The sequence below is a fragment of the Ooceraea biroi genome, chromosome 5 (genome assembly GCF_003672135.1).
Source record: "Ooceraea biroi isolate clonal line C1 chromosome 5, Obir_v5.4, whole genome shotgun sequence".
Taxonomy (NCBI): Eukaryota; Metazoa; Arthropoda; class Insecta; order Hymenoptera; family Formicidae; genus Ooceraea; species Ooceraea biroi.
In genome coordinates this window covers 7,958,564-7,980,650 of record NC_039510.1, presented here as the reverse complement: position 1 = coordinate 7,980,650, position 22,087 = coordinate 7,958,564, and the positions used below count along the sequence as shown (strand labels likewise).

Below are 22,087 nucleotides of genomic sequence, written 5' to 3'. Positions count from 1 at the left end.
GTAACTCGATTAAACAATCGCACTTCAACGTGATATGTTTATTACGACAATACGCACGATGTACAACAACTGCGCGATACGACATAAGCGACTGCACGACAAAGGACTCAGACCGGCCGATCTAACCTCACGATGCTAGACTTATCGTCTAACGTGCGACTGCTACGTATGAGTGCTAACAGGCGACTCTTCCGTACGCATGACTTCCGCGTATGAGTGCCAACGAGCGACTGTCTATTCTCGCGATCTGCGAACCTTCGAGCCGATACGCGAGATCCTCGTATCTCAATCCGCCAATCATAGATCGACACCTTTAACTCACGCGACAATATCTTGCGCAATAGTTGAATTTCGAGTCACTGGCATCGCGACGCACAGAACCGTATCTATCCAAATTCCTTAATTTCTTACATATTAGGCACAATAAATATATATCTCTCCATTCTACTCGTTATATTATACACCGCCGTATTAGCCATGCTATATTTTTATCTTACTTAATATTACATGTATCCGTAGTTGATAAAGTAGTGGATAATATAGGCGGGTTCTAGGACCGTTCAATTCTCGGACTAGAACCCGCTAATCGTAGAATGCAAATAAAGCCTTTTTTCCTAATCAACTTGCGTCTCTTCGTCGCGTTGAACCCGCTACCCTTCCGTACGCGAGAAGATACAAAGATAACCGTTGCGTCTCGTCCGGCGGAAAATTCAAGGATAACCGCACGACCTCGAACGCGTCCGAGCTGGTTCGAGCGTGACGCGATCGTCGCCGATGTTGCGTGAGATCGCGGGACGACCGTCGAACCACATCCCGCGAAAATTTAGGAATTTCTAAAAATAGAACGTTATCGGCCGGAAAACCACATCCGGTTCGGGGACTCGTCGCGGGACCACCACGAGGACACGGACGTTCAAAAATAGAACGTTATCGATAGGAAAACCACACCCGGTCCAAAAATATCTCCCACCAGGACCTGACTCGCTTCCGGTGACTCACCGGAAAACCACATCCGGGAAATCCAGTGGCGGGGAAATCCAAAATGGCGCTCCCGCCCATTTCCCCCTCCCCTCCCCTCGTCCCAACTCCCCCCTCCCCCTTCCCCTCACCACCCTCTAGCCTCATGGGTTAGAACCGGCCCTATATACCTACTAGCAAGTATGTTTCCGAGGTACTCAACCGATTTGGAATGGCTGAGTGCAAACCAGTAGTTACTCCAAGCAACAAGAACCAAAAGTTATCCGTGAGTATGTGTCCTACTACTGATGAGGAAAGACTTGAAATGAAAAACGTGCCGTACCAAGAAGCGGTCGGCAGTCTGTTATATCTAGTGCAGGGTACTAGACCAGATATCGCGTTCGCGGTAAATGACGTGAGTCGTTTTAACTCCAATTATGGTAGAGCTCATTAGATCGCCGTCAAAAAGATCCTTCGCTATTTAAAAGGAACAGCTGGATTCAAGATACATTATACTAAGATAAAGCAATCAGGTCTAACAGGTTTTTCAGACGCTGATTGGGCATCAGACGTGGACAAAAGGCGATCATGTACGGCTTACGTTTTCGGCTTAAGTGGTGGTGCTATTTCATGGGTTAGCAAACGTCAGCAGACGGTGGCGTTATCAAGCACAGAAGCCGAATACATGGCACTATCAGCGGCTGTGCAAAAAGCATTATGGCTGAAATATTTCGGACAAGATCTGGATCTTGACATCAGGACCAACGCAGTACGGATTGGATGCGACAACCAAAGCGCTTTGGCTCTTGCTACAACAGAGGGTTTCAGAGCTAGATCTAAACACATTGACGTGCGACACCACTTCATCCGACAGAAGATTAAGGACGGACAAGTGGAGATAATGTACATACCTACCGAGGACATGGTGGCCAACAGCCTAACGAAAGCTGTATTTGGCCAAAAGACTGTATATTGTGCTTTAAAGATGGGGTTGTGCATTTAAAATTAAGTTTAGATGCAATATGAAACCAAAGTTAATTTTGTTTTTTGTGTTTATGGGTTTAGCATATAATAATTGATTTTTTTGTTTGTCATTAAGTTAATGTTTAAATGAGTGAGGATGTTGGAAAAGGGTTCCATATAGCTCCATACGCGGCGCTGGCTGTCGAGTCGGTATGACAGACCATTCTTTTAGTTGTATCTCAATAAACTCTTACTTCCTGGCCAAGCGCTAAACGGAGAGGGTGTTTCATTATCTATCCCTTTTGTCGTATATTATTTGCAACGATTAAACTCTGCTCATCACGTTTAACTGCCGGTACGTTTTCAAGTTACACGTGCGGTCCAAGATTCTTCGTTGCAGGAATGTAAAGTTGACCTGCTATCTGGAAAAGCGCGACACTGTTTTCGAATTCCGCGCTCCCGCGTCGGCCGTTCACGACGACGAGGCGCCGTCAGCGCGTGCCCAGTGGCACGAGTGTCGAATCGCGAGTATAGATGGTAGATCGCTATACATGCTTTTCCAATTGGACCGAGGATGCGCTTTGTTGCTGCAACACGTTCCGCGGGACGAGGATCCCTCGCGCGACAAACGCCCGGACGTAGCGGTTGCGTCGTTCGTACGCGTCGTAATGGCGACTGCCGCGCGACGTCTCGATCCGTAATGCGACACGGCTAGAACCGGTATTGCGTACCTCGCGCACGATGTATAACGATCGTACAGCGTTTTACAGGCGGACTACGCCGCATTCGCTGAGCAGGTTACGCTCGCTATGCGTCAGGCAGACGTGAGACGGGACTGTGGTATGGCCTATGTGCGGTTTTCCATTTGTGAACACGGTATGCGTTTACCGCCGATGCGTGCCAAAGAGTTTATTAATGACGTCGTCTTGGTCGACCATCCGCACCTGTACGTACTACAAATTCACCGCGCCGATGTTCTTTCCTTACCCAATAACGAGCCGATCGTGGTGAGGATTGTCGGCGTTGGATCGCGAGACGAATCGCTGAGATCAATGTTCGCGCAAGCGATAAGGCTGCGAGGCACTACTCGCCGTTTCCGCTTCGCCTTCACGGCAAATTACAGCTACTTTGCTGTCCACGCCTGCCCATCCTTCGGCGACCGCGTCGTCACTTACGCTCAGGGATATTGCGCCGCTGCCAAGATGGCACGACCCGCCAATTCGGTCCTCACGGCGACGTACGCAATATGCCGCGGTTACGTACACGCGGACGCGACGCTGTCCCAGATGCGTGGGGAGACCCGGCAATATCTCACCGACGTCGTTTCGTACACGTTGCAACATGTGAAACTTCACCACTCGCTTCGGCTAGAGGAGGTTGTTACGCTGGACGCGCGACGAATCCAAGAACGAATGTCGTACGAGATTAGCGACAGGCTAAACATCTTCTGCGAACATCCTGAGGTGGAGGACATTTGTATTGTAACGAGAATGCTTCTCGATGGGGGCCTGCTCTTTCGCTTCCGCAACTGGCAGGGGCACGTCAAGGAATGCATCGGCTCTGACTTGTGATTCTTACAAACCATCTACACGATTAGCGATTACTATGAGCAGCAGGTCTGGACGTCGCCGAATCGCACCAGACGCGCGATGCGCGCAGAATATCGCGTCATGTACTTCGTGCACGGCCAAAACTTTATGTACAATTTCGCCGTTACGAGGCACATGTTTCTTAACGGAACAGAGACGACGTCCGACGTGGGCGGGATCGTCCAATTGCGCCCCCTCGATGACCCGGACGACTCCTACGTATATCCGGTGTACACGACGCACGTGCCCGTTAGATTTATGCCCACGGTACGCTTTGTCTGGCAGGCCCAGAACGGCCTCCCCGACCCATCGGTCATAGGTGACGGCGACGATCGGGACTCGTGGGCAATAAGATACTTGGTAACGCTGTACGCAGCGTACGCCTATACGCGTATGATGCTGTCCGAGAGACGTGCGAAGGCGGCGGACGTGACGCAGGACGCACGCCAATATTTTGAGCATTATGAACAGGCGTTCACGCTCGAGTATTTCCTCGATCAGTGTCGGCAGGCGGGCGCCCGACGGTGTCCCGTAAAAATAGGTCGCATGATTCATGCGCAGTACATCGTAAAGGCCATGCTCAACCCGCACACGCCGTTCGCGATCGTCGTACAGGCGAGCCTCGGTCTGGTCACTGACTCCCCGCGTCGCGCGGTGGTTTTATGGCTAAGTTGGCAGCGTACATCTCGCAACACTGCGAGGTGTTCCCGACGCGCATGCTTACGCCCGGTGCGTGTATGCACGTTTGGTTAGTGGTGTCGCGGGGAGGCACTTGTATAACTGTGCCGCGTGCGAAACGCGAGTTACGCGATTTGCGCGCTGGCCGCGTCACGCGCACTGACGACGCTTCGCCCGTCCGAGCACCCGTGCGCAGGCCACGGCGCTTAATCTCGTCCTCGTCGTCCTCCTCTTCTTCCTCTAGCCTCGTCGGAGAAGAGAGACCGAAGCCGGCCCGCCATCCTCCGACCAACGACGACCAAAGACGCGTGCCCGTAGAGCTAGAGCCTCAGCCTGGACCCAGCCGGGAACCGCAGCCGGAGCCGCAGCCTGGAACTAGCCGAGAACCAGGTCTCGAGACGAGCGTGTTGCCGCGCCGCAGCGAGCGTCTCCGAGTGGCGCACGATATGCAGAGTGTTATTGCCCTGTCCGATAGCACGAGTACACGGACGACATTGACATCGCGACGAACGAGCCAGCATATCAGGCGTGGAGTCTCAGCGGCTTGCACATTCACCCCCGAGCACGATAGGGTGTTACTTCGGTTCGCGTTGCGGATGCGATCCATTTCTCCCGCAGTGGAACAAGGTGCGTAATGCGCGCACGGACATTGTTTTTAGATTTACCGCGTCGCAAATGCGGTACCGCGTAACACAAATCTCGGCGGGACTCGGAACTCCAGCGTTCAACTTAAGATATAGGCATGACATCGCAGAGCTCCGCCAGAAGGTCCGCAAGCAACTGTCGTGGTGGTAAGAGCCAACTATTGCGACAACATCGCGCACGAGCGATTTTTATTTTCCAAACGTGTTTTATTTTCTTTTTCGTTATTTCTGAGCCTGTAGAGCTGCACGTTTTCTTTTGTTTATTTTTTTGCGCACGCACGCACGCACGATTAAGTTTTCATTTTTTATTTACGCTGTACGTGACGTACTCTTTTTACGCCGAGTGGAATTTTTTTAAGCGTGCGAAACTTTCATACATTTTTTCCCTTCACCTTCCCCATTCCTTAATCCTTCCCTCATCCCGTTCCCTGATTCTCAGAAGAGCCTGACGCTTGGCTCACACGCCAACTCCACCTCCCCGCGGTGAGAATCGGGCAACGTCGCGCGGTCCTAAAGGATCGCGCGGCAGCCAACGGGGCTCTGGCTTCGCGCTTACCCTTTTCTTCATACCTCACTCATTCACTACCCCTCGGGACTTGGAAAGGGAGCGCCTCAGTTTGACACAGTTTACTTGGACACGTTGCAAATGGACACCGTTCAATTGGACACCGAAAATGGCACACCGCTCAAATGGACACCGTGCATTTGGACACCGCTCAAATGGACACCGTGCAATTGGACACCGTTTAATTACACACCGTGCAGATGGACACCGTTAACTTGCACACCGTGCAGTTGGACACAGAAAAATGCACACAGTTCACTTAGACACCGTTAATGTGCACATGTATCATTTGGATACAGAAAAATGCACACTGTGCAGTTGGACATCGTTTATTTCGACACGGAAAAAAAGCGTTTTCCACCCACACACTCTGCGAGGGGAGGGGGTGCGAGTGGGGGGCCGAAGGCCCCCCGCACCCCCCTTCGGTGTGTGTGTGCGCGCGCGCACAAACTATGTCCATCTTTCCGTGTCGAAATAAACGGTGTCCAACTGCACAGTGTGCATTTTTCTGTGTCCAACTGCACGGTGTGCAAGTTAACGGTGTCCACCTGCACGGTGTGCAATTGAACGGTGTCCAAATGCACGGTGTCCATTTGAGCGGTGTGCCATTTTCGGTGTCCAAATGAACGGTGTCCATTTGCAATGTGTCCAATTGAACTGTGTCCAAGTGATATACCATCACTTGGAAACACTTTCAAATTCTCAAAAAAAGGTTAAACATTCATGGGTCCAAAACGCGTTTCTCGATCTCGCGAACCTACTGGTAAAGTCCCAGGATGACCGATTTCTGAGGGAAATTACTCGGACTTAGAAAATTTGCAAGTTTGAATCCTCGATCCAAGTATACAGGACCCAAACGGAGCGAGATAGAGGGGTAGTTCATAGGACCAAAACGACTCCTCTCCTCGAGCCAAACAGATTGCTCCCAGCCTCGACTCCGTGGGACGCACCGTTGTCGAGATATCGGCCGAAAACTCTTCTCTAGAGAAAGAAAATCGCCTTTTTCTCACAAACAGAGCGAGATACAGGGTCGGACCATAGGACATAAAAGCTGCGTCTCCTCGAGGCCAACACCTTTGCTCGCGGCATCGACTCCGTGGAACGCACCGTTCTCGAGATATCGGCTAAACTCTTCTCTAGAGAAAGAAAAACGCCGTTTTCTCGAAAAGGGAGCGAGATACGGGGTTGCACCATAGGACCTTTTCGATACAATTCCTCGTGACGAAGAATTTTCCTCGTGGTGACAACTCTGTAGGATGCATGGTTCTCCAGATATCAGGAAAAAACGCTTCTCTAGAGAAGGAAACTGGCTGTTTTCTCGGCAACGGTAAGAGTAGAGGCTCGGATCATAGGACATAAAAGTCTCATCTCGTCGAGGCCAACAACTTCGCTTCAGGCGATGACACCGTAGAACGCACCGTTGCTGAGATAGCCACAAAATGTCATCCACACGAGAGATGATGCACGTTGTCTCGAAAGCTTGGTAACATTATCAAACTCACTTTTCCTATCAACTAGATTGGATACGATAAACTTTTTCTTAAAATGGATAAGTTGTTTTGTTAGAGTCGGGGGGCTTCGCCCCCCCAAACCCCCCACCGGGGGCTCCGCCCCCGGGTGGCTTCTTGCCGGGGGAGGGTGGCGCGCTCGGTCGGGGGGCTTGGCCCCCCGACCACCCCGTCCTAAACATATTTTTTACAGCGTTAGTTTCGCAGGGAGTTCCAACACGCAAGCGTGCCCACGGATCCCTCCTTTATAGCGTGACGGAGGATCACGCTATCTTGCTTGTTCGTGTAGGTTCTTCTGTAAGCGACCCTCCTGCCGGTAACGAGGCGACTGGGCCTCGACGAGGACACGGTTTGGTAGCTGGTGGATGGCAATGAAGACGATAGTGGTCTCGTCTGCGTGCCGCAGTCTCTCGCTACGGCGAGGCAACGTGCGTGGCTGCGGCGGCGACGTCGGTGGTGGTGACGATGTACTACTCTGCCGTTGAGAGGTTGTCAGTCGCTGCACGTCACGCGGCGTAAGCCGTACAACGTACGGCACTAGCGTTTCACTGCGTCTTGGCAACGTGGGTGGTGGCGTCTGCGGTAGCGGCAGCGTCGGTGCGTGCGACGTGGACGCACGTGTTTCGTCCGTTTGTGCATCGGCGACGACGACGATCACTTGTCAGTATCTACTGCCATCCGGTACAAAATGGCGCGGAGGCGCCCGTTTTCTTGCGCGAACGAAGCGCACGCGCCTGCCTGCGCAAGCTGGCCATTGTGAGCGGCTGTCCCGCTCCCCTCCTGACGTCCGGCTCGGTGGCGGACCCCATCACGCACCATGCGTGCGGCTTGGCTCGGTCCGTGACGAGACGCGTAGGAAACACCTGAAAGTTGTGCGCCACGTGCTCGACGAGCACACGTTTGAATCTCCCGCGTGCCACGGGGAGCCCCGCAGCTCCATGCTCGCGAGGACGATGGTCGCGAACGGGGTCTGCGGGTCCAGCATTGCATTGGCAATGTAGTCGGCCTGAACGGCGCGGGCGATGGTCACTGGAAACGAGCGGGGTCTCCACCGTTTGATCAGCTTCACCAGGCGATCCGCGGTGAAGAGGCTGTGATGCGCGGCGAAGAAACAGCGGATATTGCTAGGCACGTCGAAGAGGTGCACCAGTGTCGGGTGGATTAATTGGTAGCTGTACGCGTAACCCGCATACAGCGCTACCATGTAACGGACGAGTAGCTGCTCCATAGCGTCCTCGTCTTCCTGCTGCTGCAGCTCCGATGGATGCGGCAGGCCGGTTTGTGCCTTCCACACGAAGCTTAGACACGCGAGGTGTCTGACGGGTATGTCGGACGCGAATATCGGGTAGTGTAACGTGTCCGTGTTGTCGATTAATGCACGCAACCGTATCATTCCGCCCAGCTGGGACGCGAGCTCTGTCCCCCGCGCGAACATGTTGCGGCACACCGCGTAATTGTATGCGACACTGAGGCCGTGCGCGAAATACATTAAGCGGAACTCCGCTCTGATTACACGGCGCACGTAGGTGATGGGCACCCACGGCAACGGGTGGTCCTCCTCGGTGGTCCTCGCGCGGTATACAGATAAGAGGAACTCTATGTCATCGCCGATTAATTCGTCCATGTGTCGCTGCCACTCGTGCAACCTAATGAGTAGTCCTCGCTCGAGGAGCTCCCTCGTCGTGATGCACATTGCGTCACCCTCGACGTCCTCCATAAATATATTGAGACGGAATATGTTGTCCATCATGGGGCCACGGATGTGCCTGCTGTCGAGGGTGATTACCTCCTCGACGCGAAGCGTGTGCCCCACTCGCACGTAGTTGATTACGTACTCCACCATATCGTGCAGTGACTGGAGGATGCCGGAGCTTAAGGCGCGCATCACCCTGTTGCTCGGGCTGATGCTCGTATAGCCGCGACACACCGCGTACGACGCCATTCGTCCGGAACTTGCGGGACGTGCCATTTTGGCGGCGGAGCAGTATGCCTGCGCGAAGGTGACGATACGATCGTTGACAGGCGGGGACGCGTTGTTGACGAAATAGCTGTAGCTGGCGGTAAAGCCGACGCGATAGCGCTCAAGTCTACCGCGTAGCTGGACGGATCCGGCGTACATAGAGCGCAGCGATTCCTCGTTGCGCGCTGCGCCGTCCAGCTTAACTACGATCGGCTGGTCGTCCGGCAATTGCAGCGTGTCGGCGCGGTGCACCTGCACAATGTCGACGTCGTCGTGGTCGACGTCGACGGTCTCACGCAGGAGGGCCAGGGCCCGATCGGGTGGCAGCCGCATGCCGTGTTCGCACATATAGAATCTGACATACCGTATCTCGCAATGTCGTTCGAGGTCAGTCTCGCGGAGATAATAATCGACGTGGCTCGCGAAGAACGGGAAATCCGCACACATCACGTTATACATTCGATCAGCGTCGTGACGAAGGTACGTGAATCCGCCGCGCGCCGTCAGCGATTCCCAGGGCAGGCAACGGACCGCACGGGCGATGATCCTAGCGAAGAATGCGTTGATCGTCGAGCGGAGCCGCTCGTTCCGCCTGGGATTGGGGTCGAATGGGATCCCCTCGTACAACGCACTCGCCTCTTCGGTCTGGAAAAGCATATAAATGCTTCTGCTATCCACCGTGGCGAGCTGGCACTCGTTACAATGCGTTCGTCGCGCTGACGCGCCTCGCGCGGATCGAAACGATCCCTTTTGTTGATGTAGGCCGATAATTTCGTATTGCGGCAGATGCCGATCGCCGGTCTTGTGTTTACCTTGGCAATATAGCGGCATCGAAAAGGTTGCAGCGACGTGGCGCACACGAGCAAGGAGTCGATGTCGCCCACGACGTGTACACGACCATCCTTAAAGTCGCAAACCGTGAGTGGGGTCGGGGACAGGCCGTTCACCGTTGTGCGCGCCGCTTCCTCCTCATCGTCGGTGGTGGTGGTGGTGGTGATGGTGCTGCTGCTGTTACTCTCCTCCTCCTCCTCCTGCTCATGCTCCTCTTCATCCTCCTTCTCCTGCTCCTCCGACGACGAGGATGATGAGAGTCTACGCGTCGCGGTGCGCCGACGCGTGAGGCGAGGAAATTGCGACTCACTTTTCTCGCCCACAGGGATGGAAAGCCTTTCCACCCTTACACGACAGGGGCGGAGGCACTCCTGCTGGAGTACGTCCTCCGCCTCGCTATCCATCTGAAAACGTGTACAAGTATATAGAAAAATATATGTGTTTAAGCTAAGTATACACTCCGCGGTAGCATAAAAATCAAACAGACATCGTAAAGACGTCCTTTAGATCTATTTTATCAAAAGATACCTAAAGGACGTCTTTGCGGTGTTTTTTGGGTTTTCGTGCTACCCGGGCTAAGGTAAGTATAGGTTATTTCACGTAGGTATAGGATATTTAAGGTAAATATAAAATAAAGTAAGCTCCTACTTACCGAGTTCTCTTCGGTAGCTGTGCTACTGCTGCTACTCCTCACGCTGCTAGAACATGAAAAAGAAAGTAAAAATTGTAAAGTATACGATATTTAAGGTAAGTATAGGACATTTAAGGTAAGTATACACTCCCAGGTAGCACAAACATCAAAAAAACATCGTAAAGACGTCCTTTAGATCTCTTTTATAGAAATATCTAAAGGACGTCTTTGCGATGTTCTTTGGATTTTTGTGCTACCCGGGCTAAGGTATAGGTATTTCACGTAGGTATAAGATAATTTAGGTAAGTATAGGATATTTTAGATAAGTATAGGATATTTAAGGTAAATATAGTTAAGGTAAGTACAGAATATTTACCCTGCACGCACACACACACACACACCTACTTTCGGAAATTTACCTACAAACTACTGGCGCGATACTTACCAAGTTCTCACTTGTCGTGAGCCTCCCTCTCTTCTCGCTGCTGCTGCTGCTGCTGATGATGACACCTGAAAAATAAAGTAAAGATGTATATACACTCACTTCATGGTAACCATCGTAGTTTGGACTTTTTTTCTACAAATTCAAAAAGAGAAGATTTTTACAGTTTGTTTTGCGGAATTATGGTTTGTTAAATTTACCTATGCATTTTTGCTTCACACACACACATACACACATGATGCGCAAAATCCGACTAGCAACCTCCCCGTGGTGCGCATCGGGTAATGTTAATGCTGGCGGTAATGCATGAAGCAAAAATGCATAGGTAAATTTAACAAACCATAACTCCGCAAAACGAACTGTAGAAATCTCTTTTTGAATTTGTAGGAAAAAGCCCAAACTTTACGATGGTTACCATCAAGTTGCGAAAAAAATTCATCCCACCCCATGGAGTTCGCCAACTCATGCAATTTTTTGAAGCCGTAACACGTCTTTACTTTTGGAAAGATGACGGAAAGAAGGGAGAATAAATCCACATAATGACGAATGGTCTTTAAAGTATAGACTTTACCCTTGAGAATGCAAAAAAAACTTTTCAATACGACAAATTTTTGGAGAGTTACACTTATTTGAAATATGCGAAAATTTATATGCATTTGTGTTGCGATAACTTTGTTGACGAGTGTACATGCACGTAAGCACACTACAAACTACTCGCGCGATACTTACCAAGTTCTCACTTCTCGTGAGCCTCTCTCTCTATTCTCGCTGCTACTGCTGATGACACCTGAAAAAAAAGTAAAGATATATATACATGCGCGTTACAAACTACTCGTGCGATACTTACAAAGTTATAGTCGTAGTTTGCTGCTAATGCTGCTGTCGCTGCTGCTGATGATGATCCTGAAACAGAAAGTAAAGTTGTACATACATGTACGTACCAATTTTCCCTGAGACGTTTTTATAGAAGCGTCTGTTAGCGGACCAGCAGATCCCCCGGTCCTCCAAGGTCGGTCGAACGAACCCAGCAGGGATCGCCTTCCTTCCAAGAAGGGTTCCGGTATGAGCGTACTACGGGCCCGAGGATAGAAATCCTCCCCTAACGGTGCTGTGTCCACCGGGCGTTTGAAATCGGGGTCGCCATCCCCTACCGACGATTGGCACTTAAAAGTACCTATCGGAGTCGCCGGGCTCCTGTTGATTCCCCCTAAAAATAATGGCACTGAAAAGTACCGTCCCCATGAAGGAGTGTCACGGGTCGCGTCCTGTCAATTATTTTTTATATTTTTTATTTTAAATTTTAACATTAAAAGACTTTTAAGGAATAATAAAATATATATATCCATTTTAAAAATGAATATTGTATGTTTAATAGTGAAAATATGAGAAAATATAAATTAGTATCAGGAATGACAAGTAAAGAAGTAAAATCTACGATGGTAATAATACCGACCAACCAATGGTAATTACCGACAGACGAACACTTTACCGACCGATGGTACATTACCAACATATGAAAATATCGACGTCAGAAATCTACTTCATCGACTGAAAATACATTATCAAAACAGGACCAGTCAGAAATCTACTTTACCGACTGATGACACATTATCAAAACACGACCAATCAGGAATTTACTTTACCGACCAACGTTACATCACCCAACATGGCGAATCAGATCTACCATGCCAATCAGTGACATATCAGAAATCTACTTTACCGACCGATGGTACATTACCAACATACGAAATATTGATGTTAGAAATCTACCTTACCGAATGATAATATACTACATTACTGACTGATGGTGTTACCAATTGATGACGTTATTTCCAACACAAATTATTAATATTATTAATACGTTATTGTAAATGCCTTGTGCATCCGCGAGAAGAAATAATGTATGAAGTATATTTATTATATTAATTTTTGGTAAATTAACGAATTATAAAATATTAGGATCAGAGTAACATAACAAGTGAAGAGATAACACTTTAATGTACGCATGACTCATATCTTTTATTTCACAATGAGTCATAGGTTTTACTTTGAAAAGCTTTCCTTAGAAAAACAATTAACCAAGAAACATTTTATATTCTTAAAAATAACATAGATCATGTTACATGCGTTCCTAGAATAAGAAGCTCATATTACACACAAAAAACGACCACCCGTGTTACCCATTGTTTGGAATCAGTATAAAAGGCTGCGCATTTTCCCAAGCAGTCACTAGTTGTACAAAAGACACAGTAGAGTGTACTAGTCAGTTTCAAATAGCCAGTTCAAGCAGCACAGTTTACAATCAGATTCTAAATCAGTCAGTTAGTTTTCAGTAGTAATTCAGTTGTTAAGTAGTAGTCTTAAAACTCAGTACTCCGTATAATAGTGTAGTAACACGGTACTCCGCGAGATACAGTAGGCTTGTAATAATACAGCGTTAAATCCGCTAGTAGAGCAGTTCTGAATCAAACGCGAGTCAGTACCTTTTGTAATTGTAGAAAGTATCTTTGTATTTTATTCAAGTGTTAAAATAAAACCAATCTAAAAATCCACATTGAGGAGAAGTTACTCAACATTTTCTGTAATCCTACCTGTTACGGAAACCACCAGAAGTAAGGATATTTGTCTTGGGTTTTATCCCTTAACTGCAAGGATAGAAACCCTCGAAGAAACGACCAAGAGCGATCCGAAGGAACGAAATCAACGTCAATACCCTCACGACGATTCCGGCACGTTACACGCTACATAAATACATTCAGTGGCAACAATACCAACGACGCAACGACGTCACAAAAAGTTTGGTGGTTTGACCAAACCACCTGGTGGCAGCAAACTACCCCCAACAACGTAACGACGCATCGTTACATAAAAATTCTGGCCGTCACAGGAGTCCACCTCGCTCGACTTATTATATTGCAAGCAAGAGGTGGAAGGAAGGAGTGCACCTCGTTCGACTTATTATATTGCAAGCAAGAGGTGGAAAGTAGGGAACACTGCTTCGCTTCGGCTACTCGGTCCACCGAAGAACAGAAAAAGCAGTAGGAAGCCCGAACAGGGCAAACAAAAATTGCAATTTAACTATTACTTACCTGAGAACAGGAACAGAAGCCGCCGCTTGGTTACAACAATTAATCCACGGCTCGGCGTCGCTACTTATATAGATCGGGAAATATTTTTCTCTAGCGAGAAACCGGTGACCGCCGTATCCTCCTAGCGGGATAATACGTAACTTTTTTCTGTGACTGAAATGTTGCTCGGTTTTCCGATGAGTCCCACGGGGAACGGTGATAGGGGGGATCGATAGGAAATGAGATGGCGAGTAAAAAAGGTCGTATTCTCTGATCCTCTATCTCTCACCGTTTCCATGGAAACGGCGATTTTCCAAAAAAACGTTTTCCCCCGATATCTCGCGAACGGAGTGGGTTAGAGAGTTCTTTCAAACGGCATTCGACGGGGATTTTCGAACCCTTTCCAACGCCCTTATTAAACTTCCCCTCAGACTTAGGCCCGATTTCACCAACAACGTAAAACGCGATTAATTGAAATTAAACTTCGATTATGTTTTTAATCCTCGATATTGGATTTCACCAAGAGAAACTAATCGAGTTTAGGAATAATTGACGTTTAAAAACTAACTGACCGATTTTGGTCGGTTAACGAATTTAAACCACGATTACGACTGTAAACATCAAAATTCATCTGGAAACTCCCAACATTATATCGAACCGACAAGAAATAATAATGCTAAGAGGATATTTGTTAGTTTGTGAGAATAGTGATGATGAGGATGAATTTGTTGTTCGTCGACCAAGGTGGATACGAGATAGAGAAGATCATTTCCACAGCCTAGACGACACAGATTTTGTGATGAGGTTTCGGCTGTCAAAACGAACAATACTATCTGTTTTAGAGGCAATTGAAGATCAGCTTGAATTTCCAACGGACAGGTAAGTAAAGTCATTTTCTTATGTTCCTTCACAGTAGAGTGTACAAAACTTTTGCATTTGAAGGTTACATGCATGTTGTAAGCACAATTAACCACTTTCAATTTTGACTCCTATTTCTGCTTTATTTGAGTACTCTTTATACGATACTCTCTTTTAACAAGTAGTGTTCAGTTTCAAGCTACAGATATACTATTAGAAATCTCTTTTTTCAGGAATAATTGTGTGTCTCCTATTAATCAGCTGCTATGTGCCCTTCGTTTTTATGCCACTGGATGTTTTTAAACCACTGCTGGAGATTTGTGTTTTCAGCACTTCTACTACTCATAGAATTGTTCATAAGGTCAGTTGTGCTATTGCTTCACTACGACCCCTTCACGTTTTCTTCCCTGAGACACCTTCTCAAATCCGCAAGACACAAATGGCATTTTACAACAAAGCAAGATTTCCAAGAGTTATTGGTGCAATAGACTGCACCCATGTCAAGTTCATAAAGTCGCCAGATATTTACATCTCTTCTATGTACTTAATTTTATTATAGTTAGTAGATCATAATTTAATTTGAACGCTGGAAATTAATGTATATATATGTACTGAATTTCAGGTGGTGCAAATGTAGAGGTTTTTCGCAACAGAAAAGGATACTTTTCAGTAAATGTACAAGCTATTTGCAATGCAAATTTGGAGTTTACGGATATTGTCGCAAGATGGCCAGGCAGCACACATGACTCCCATATTTTCAACAACTGCTATCGAAAAGCAATGTTTTTACAAGGAAGATACGATAATGCTGTACTTGTTGGAGATGGAGGATATGCATGTAAGAGTTACATGATGACTCCACTGGACCGATGTAACAACGCTGCTGAACACTTATATAATGAATCTCAGATTCGGACAAGAAATGCTATTGAGCGCCTGTTCGGAGTATGGAAAAGACGTTTCCCAGTTATGGCTCTTGGGTTACGAGTCAGTCTAGAAAATTCTTTTCCTATAATTATAGCCACAGCTGTGCTCCATAATATTGCTCGACAAGTAGGAGAAGATGTTCCTCCTGACGATAATGAAATAATATTACCCGCTCCTTGGGACATTCTCCTGGCTGAAGGAAACATCGATGAGGAACATCCAATCGATCCTCAACGTCGCCTAGGTGGACCACAGAGAGAAAATCCTAATCATCGAGAGTGCCGTGCCCTTGTGGATAATTATTTTCAAAAGTAAGTTTTAATGTTTTAACGAAATGTTTAACGATAAAATAAATGTTTAAAAATGTAATATTTTTCTATTGTATTAATATTTCTTTTTTGCTTTGTTTTATCACACAACTTTAATCCTTTCCAGATTGGTAGATAGGAACTAGAAGCTACAAGGATATAAGAGCAGATGCACTGAATAAATATAATAGAAAAGAGAAAAAATATTTTAATGACGTCAACTTCTACAATAAACTTTGTAAATAACTTCAAACATACAAATAAAATTCCCGAACTGAAAAATATAAACCATACGATGCACAGCCTACGTTTTCACTTTAGTATTCCTTTAACTTTCGCAACTCTTGTCGAAGGATTTCAGTACGCAGCTTCTCTTGCTCTGTCTTATCATTTTCTTGTTTTAAATTTTCTTCTTCTTGTTTCTCTTGCAACGCCAGAATTTTCAGTGTTATTTCATGTTGTTGTCCAGCTCGCTCATTACTGTAAATTAATGTTTTTATTTTTGTTTGAGCAAGTGATTCTGTCTCTGATTGTTTGAGAACTGGCCTCCTTCGGCTTGTAGAGTGCATCGTAGACTTAATAGTACTTGAGGTGGATGCTGTAGTGCAAAGGACATGAGGTAAGGATGAGATGGTCGAGTAATATCTTTTATTTCTTCAAGTTTTTCAGTATTGCCATCATATTGTGAGTGAGTAGCTGCCGAAGTGATACAGATCACGTCTGTTAATAAGTTAGTGACTGAAGAGGTGGAGCATGGCACATGTTTGCTTCCTTTCAAGATGTTTTCAGAATCAGCGACATATTCAATTGGTGCATTTGTGATATCCAAATAATCTTTATTTCGACGAAGAACTGAGGTCCTGTGTGTTTTGAGCATTGATGGTGTATAGATCGACCAATCCCCATTTAGAGTGTTCTAGAACAAAGTGATATATATTTCCAGTATAAAAACTACAAAATATGAACAATGATAGAAAAATATTTTACATTTAGACCAGCTCGAATTATACAATATTCCGTATATGGTAGGAATAAAAAAATTCTTATAATCGAGAAGAGACAAAAGCAGTCACAAACTTACCTGAGTATCATTTCCTAGTTCGTTAACAGTATTATCACTGTTGTTGTCATTTTCATCAGAGACTGTAAAGAAGTGAATATGATTTGTGAGATGTTCAGATTAATATTCACAATTACGGAATGCAGACAACAAGTGATGGATTTAAATTTTTACTTGAGATGTGAGGTCCATCGTTGTCAAAGGCATTCACATAGCCTTGAACATTGGGTCGAATCAATGCAGTGACTCTTTCCAGAGTTGGATCCTCTTTACTTTTTTTGGTGGGCCGCCTCCTACAGGGAGAAAGTCGCGAAATTAGAAATTTGTCCATGCTGAAATGCACTTAGATTTTATGATTTGAGTATATATAGTAGACTCTATAATCCGGCCGTGCGCTACTCCGGTCCGTCCAGTAATCCGGCGTTTTCACTATGTATTGTTTTCCGCCCGTTACATCTAATACAGTACGATTTGTTTTTTAATCTTGTTGTTTTGTAATAAAAACACAGTATACAGTAGTTTATGTTATTTAATAATCCGGCGATTTCGGTAATCCGGCACTTGGTTTGATATGTGCCGGATTAATGAGAGTTTACTATAATTATAATTTGAGTATACATACCTGTGGCAAAAATGTTTTGATTCTGTGGCGTCATAACAGACTTAGCTTTTTTCTTTAAATTCTCCCACAAATTTTTAAGCACCTGCCACTCTCTTTCCACAAACACACAATTTGCATTAAATTCCATTGCAATTTTCGCCCATTCTTCGTTCTTGGCACGAGTGCTGAGAGCATCGGTCTTTTTGCATTCTACAATACTGTAATGTTTAGAAACAATATCTATTAAGGTATTTTTCTCCGCAGGCTGAAACGTCGGATCCCTTTTGCGCTTGTTATTAATAGTTGACATCTTTCAGTAAGGCTTATTACCCCACGAACAAATTGCTGACAAATTGTAAAAGGTTATTATGGTCTACTGTCAAATGGTCATTGCCATCTAGATCCACATATTTTTGATGTTGTCGGTGTTCTTTTGCACCTAAACTTCGATTTAATAAACTAGAGTTAATTGTGCTACTGTGAAACCGGTGAAGTCCGCTTGACCATAATCACGATTAGAATCTTCGCTTACACAGAACGAAGTTAAACTAAACGCCGATTACAAGATAGTTGGTGAAATCGGGCCTTACCGTTTCAGAGTTAATCGCGAAAAACTGTTTATACGATTTTACAAAAAGCCCGATATCTCGCAAACGGAGTGGGTTAGAGAGTTGTTCCAAACGGCATTCAACGGGGATTTCCGAGCCCTTTTCAACGCCCTTATTAAACTCCCCGTCAGCCGCACCGTTCCGAAATTATTCGCGAAAAACTATTTTTACAAAATGGCCGATATCTCGGGAACGGGGGGCTAGAGGGTCGTTCAAAAGGGCGTTCGACGCGTCTCCAAGAGACGAACCAGCCTCCCAAACGACGATCCCGTCGGACGTATCGTTCCAAGTCGACATGGGTAAGAAGAGCGTCCCGTTCCGGTCATTCTTGGTTTTAGCTGGGACCACTTAAGAGCTAAGTAGAGGGTCGGGTGGCGATTTTGGCTACATGGGCGTGTGGGTACTCATTTTCTATGGTTTTCGGCACGGGGAACACGAATTCGGCACCCAAATTTACCTATCGCGTCGCGTTCTCCAAATTTTCCAATTTTTTAAAAATCACTTATGTATATATCCATGTACGTGCATGTGTGTACGCACATGTATACGTACAAGCAACGGCATAAATGCCTTCCTTCGGTTATGAGTAACGGTCGGTAACGGCAGATGGCACGACTGTGATGTGGACGGAGGCGGCGCGGCGCACACAGGCGAATTCTTACAAATTCAAAACCTAAAATATAAAATTAAGGTGTTTTCGAAATCTAGTTTAATAAATAATGTATTGACTATCAAAGAATCATTTGCAGTTATGAACAAAAATTAACCATTGTTTTTAAAAAATGCCATTTTTAATCTGACGAGTTCATATTTTTGCAAAAATTAAAAACTAAGTTATTGTTTGTATTTTAATAACATTAAGAACTTATCGATCAAAATGATAAGAACGTGCTAATAACATAAGCATCGCCAGCGTAAACATAGTATTGTTACGTCCGGACAGACTCCGGTCGTCTCGCGCGCATACGCTCGCGTAAATAATACTCGCGTTTACGAAAGAGAATAGGACTTTATTTTAATGATATCGGATCGGATGTATAATTCGTGCAGTTATCGGAGCGGCTCGCGACACGTCCAGCTGGGATCACAGCTGAGCTTCGACTCCTTGTTCCCATCTTGTTTATCCGTTGCCGCGGAGATGTTGATTCGCCCCGGAGACGTCAACTCGCGTCTTCTTTCCAGCTGACTCTCAGCTGCACGCCCGGCTCCGTTACACCGGGTGGCCAACCCGGATGTAACAGTATGTATACATACTAATATATTTTTATGTATATATACTATATATTGTTAAAGCTAAATAATAAATAATAATAATATAAAATTTATTAAGAATATTTTTCAATATATCTGTTTAATATATATAAGATATATATATATATTTAATATATGATATATGGAAAGTTATTCAAGAAATATGTTTGAGACTGTTTCGACGTTATTAAATCTTTGGTGGCCCTGAAAAGGACCGATTTTTGGCCCTTAAAAATAATATATATTACTGCAGATAATGCGACTTAGTTGCATACAGTGATGACAGCCTCATTGTTTGCGAGTAAAGGTCGTTCTACATTAGACGCAAGCAAGCAATCGCATGAACGTAAGCTGCACTACTTCCGATCGTAAACTGCTCGCAAGCAGCAGTCGCAAAGTTTGGTCAAATTTGACATTTGCGTCTCTGCGATTTGCAATAACCTGAGCGTCGAGCTTTGTTATCATAGCAACTATATGATATAATCCCAGCAAACACAAAGTAACAGGTAATATACATGTTAGTTATAATTTCCCACTCAACAATGTAATTGTTACATAACACGTATGTTATGTTGTATTTATATTAATGAGTGGGAAATTATTAACTAACATTATTAACTAACTTGAGATCTAATAATCTGAGTGTCTGCGAAAGCGTCGCAATTATTAACTAACATGTATATTACCTGTTACTTTGTGTTTGCTGGGATAAGACTCGTGCAACTTGCGATTAATGTGCATGTGGTCAATCGCTTGCGACTAATGTAGAACAATCTTTACGCAGCCTCGAAAAGAAGAAATAAGCAGGGAGAGTTCCGTCTTCTCTCGACGAAGACGTTTTGTTTATAACATCACTGGACTCGCGCATCGTTTATATACCCAACGGGGTGTGTCGATGCGAACCAATGAAATGCATATAACAAATTCTTCAATTCCTATTGGCGATTAATTAGCGAGTCCAATGTTACAATTTCACGGAAAAACAATGCACAATCTGAAAATGAGCCGCAGCGCTTCCCGCAAATCGTATAAATACAACTCGCGGGAGGCGATGCGTTTTATCTTGTGACTTATTGCAGGTGCGCGTTAAGTCATGTTTAAAAATTTGTGCCCCGAGGTGAGAGGTCGCATAGTGGGACAGTGGCAAGCTGGAAGATCAGTAGCAGATATTGCTGCTGATATTCCATGCTCCACAAAGACAGTACGCACGTGGATACAGCGGTATGCTGAAGGCGGTGATCATGCATTGCATGATCATCGCAAGCATAATCGCCGACCACGACGGACGACACGGGACGAAGACGAAAATCTCGTCGCTTCAATGCAACAACAGCCTTTTGGCACAGTTGCAGAAGCCATCCAGACTGCGGACGTCGACATATCGGACAGGACTGCAAGACGACGACTAAACGAAGCCGGACTTCACTGCTATCGTCCAGCTCACAAAATTCCGTTGATTCCTGAACATCGGGAGCAACGTGTCGCGTTTGCTTTGGACAGCTTGGCGACAAGCCGTGAGAAATGGGAGGCCACGATCTGGACCAATGAAAAGGTCTTTATATCGTGTACCGACCGTCAACTTCACGTATGGCGATTACGTGATCAACGGTTGAATCCTAATCATGTTGTGCCTATCCATAGAAGTGGAAGGATTTCCTGTGCAATGTGAGGCTGGATTTCTGGCACTACAATCGGAGAGCTGGTGGACATTCCCACACGCATGAACTCTGCGCAGTACATTCGCATACTGGAAGAAGTATTGTCAGTACGTGAAATCTACCCCGCAGAGGACATGCCAGTTATTCGATTAGTGCAGGATAATTCTAGTGTCCATTCATCACGGGAAACACAAGCATGGTTTCGGAATCATCTGGAGATTCATTTGATCCAATTGCCTGCTCGTTCGCCAGATCTAAATTTGATCGAAAATGTTTGGGCACAAATGGTTCAACGATTGAAACCAAGAAGGGAGAGGACGACAGCAGCGTTAGCCGCCCATGCGAGAGAAGTTTGGGAAGAACTTCAGTTTCAACCCGACTTCCTCGCAAATTTGATTGATTCGATTCCTAATCGACTCAATCAAGTTATCGATCGTGACGGATACTGGACTGATTACTGACTGACGGACTATTCACTATCGACCTCTTTACCGGAAAAAATCGATCCTTTTCAGGGTCAAAAATCTTTCCTTTTCAGGGCCACCAAAGATTTAATAACGTCGAAACAGTCTCAAACATATTTCTTGAATAACTTTCCATATATCATATATTAAATATATATATATATATCTTATATTAGGTTGTTCATTAAGTTCTGCGGTTTTTTTGCCCTAAATTAAAACATAAATCTATTGTACTTACACATTTATTCAATCTAGAATGTATTGTCCATCTTGATCGACCACCTTCTGCCAACGTTCTGGAAGGGACATAATGCCGCGTTTGTAGAAGTCGCGCGACTTCTGCGCGAAAAAGTCCTTCAAGTACGTTTGAATATCGTCCACTGAATTAAAGCGCTGCCCGTCGAGATTGTTTTGGAATGACCGGAACAGATGGTAATCCGACGGCGCAAGGTCTGGGGAGGACGGTGGGTGCTGCATGACTTCCCAGCCAAAGCACTTCAACTTCTTCTTGGTTAC

General features: G+C 45.9%; 1 protein-coding gene across 1 annotated transcript; it reads right to left on the bottom strand.

Annotated features, from left to right (window-relative positions):
* Positions 1 to 9,411: 9,411 nt before the first annotated feature.
* On the bottom strand, positions 9,412 to 10,976 carry LOC113561953 (legumin J-like). Its single transcript, XM_026969630.1, has 5 exons — positions 10,969 to 10,976; positions 10,783 to 10,836; positions 10,348 to 10,393; positions 9,880 to 10,099; positions 9,412 to 9,509 (listed from the first exon to the last, which is right to left on the bottom strand). The coding sequence occupies exons 1-5, from the start codon at positions 10,974 to 10,976 to the stop codon at positions 9,412 to 9,414; spliced, it is 426 nt and encodes a 141-aa protein (XP_026825431.1).
* Positions 10,977 to 22,087: the final 11,111 nt, after the last annotated feature.

What these genes read in the sequence shown, in the direction of transcription:
- LOC113561953 (XM_026969630.1), bottom strand. An exon ending in GAGAGGGAGGCTCACGACAA is followed by an intron (nt 10,394 to 10,782) that starts GTGAGAACTTGG and finishes TTCATGTTCTAG; the next exon opens with CAGCGTGAGGAGTAGCAGCA. An exon ending in GCAGGAGGAGGAGGAGGAGA is followed by an intron (nt 9,510 to 9,879) that starts GTAACAGCAGCA and finishes ATGCTTTTCCAG; the next exon opens with ACCGAAGAGGCGAGTGCGTT.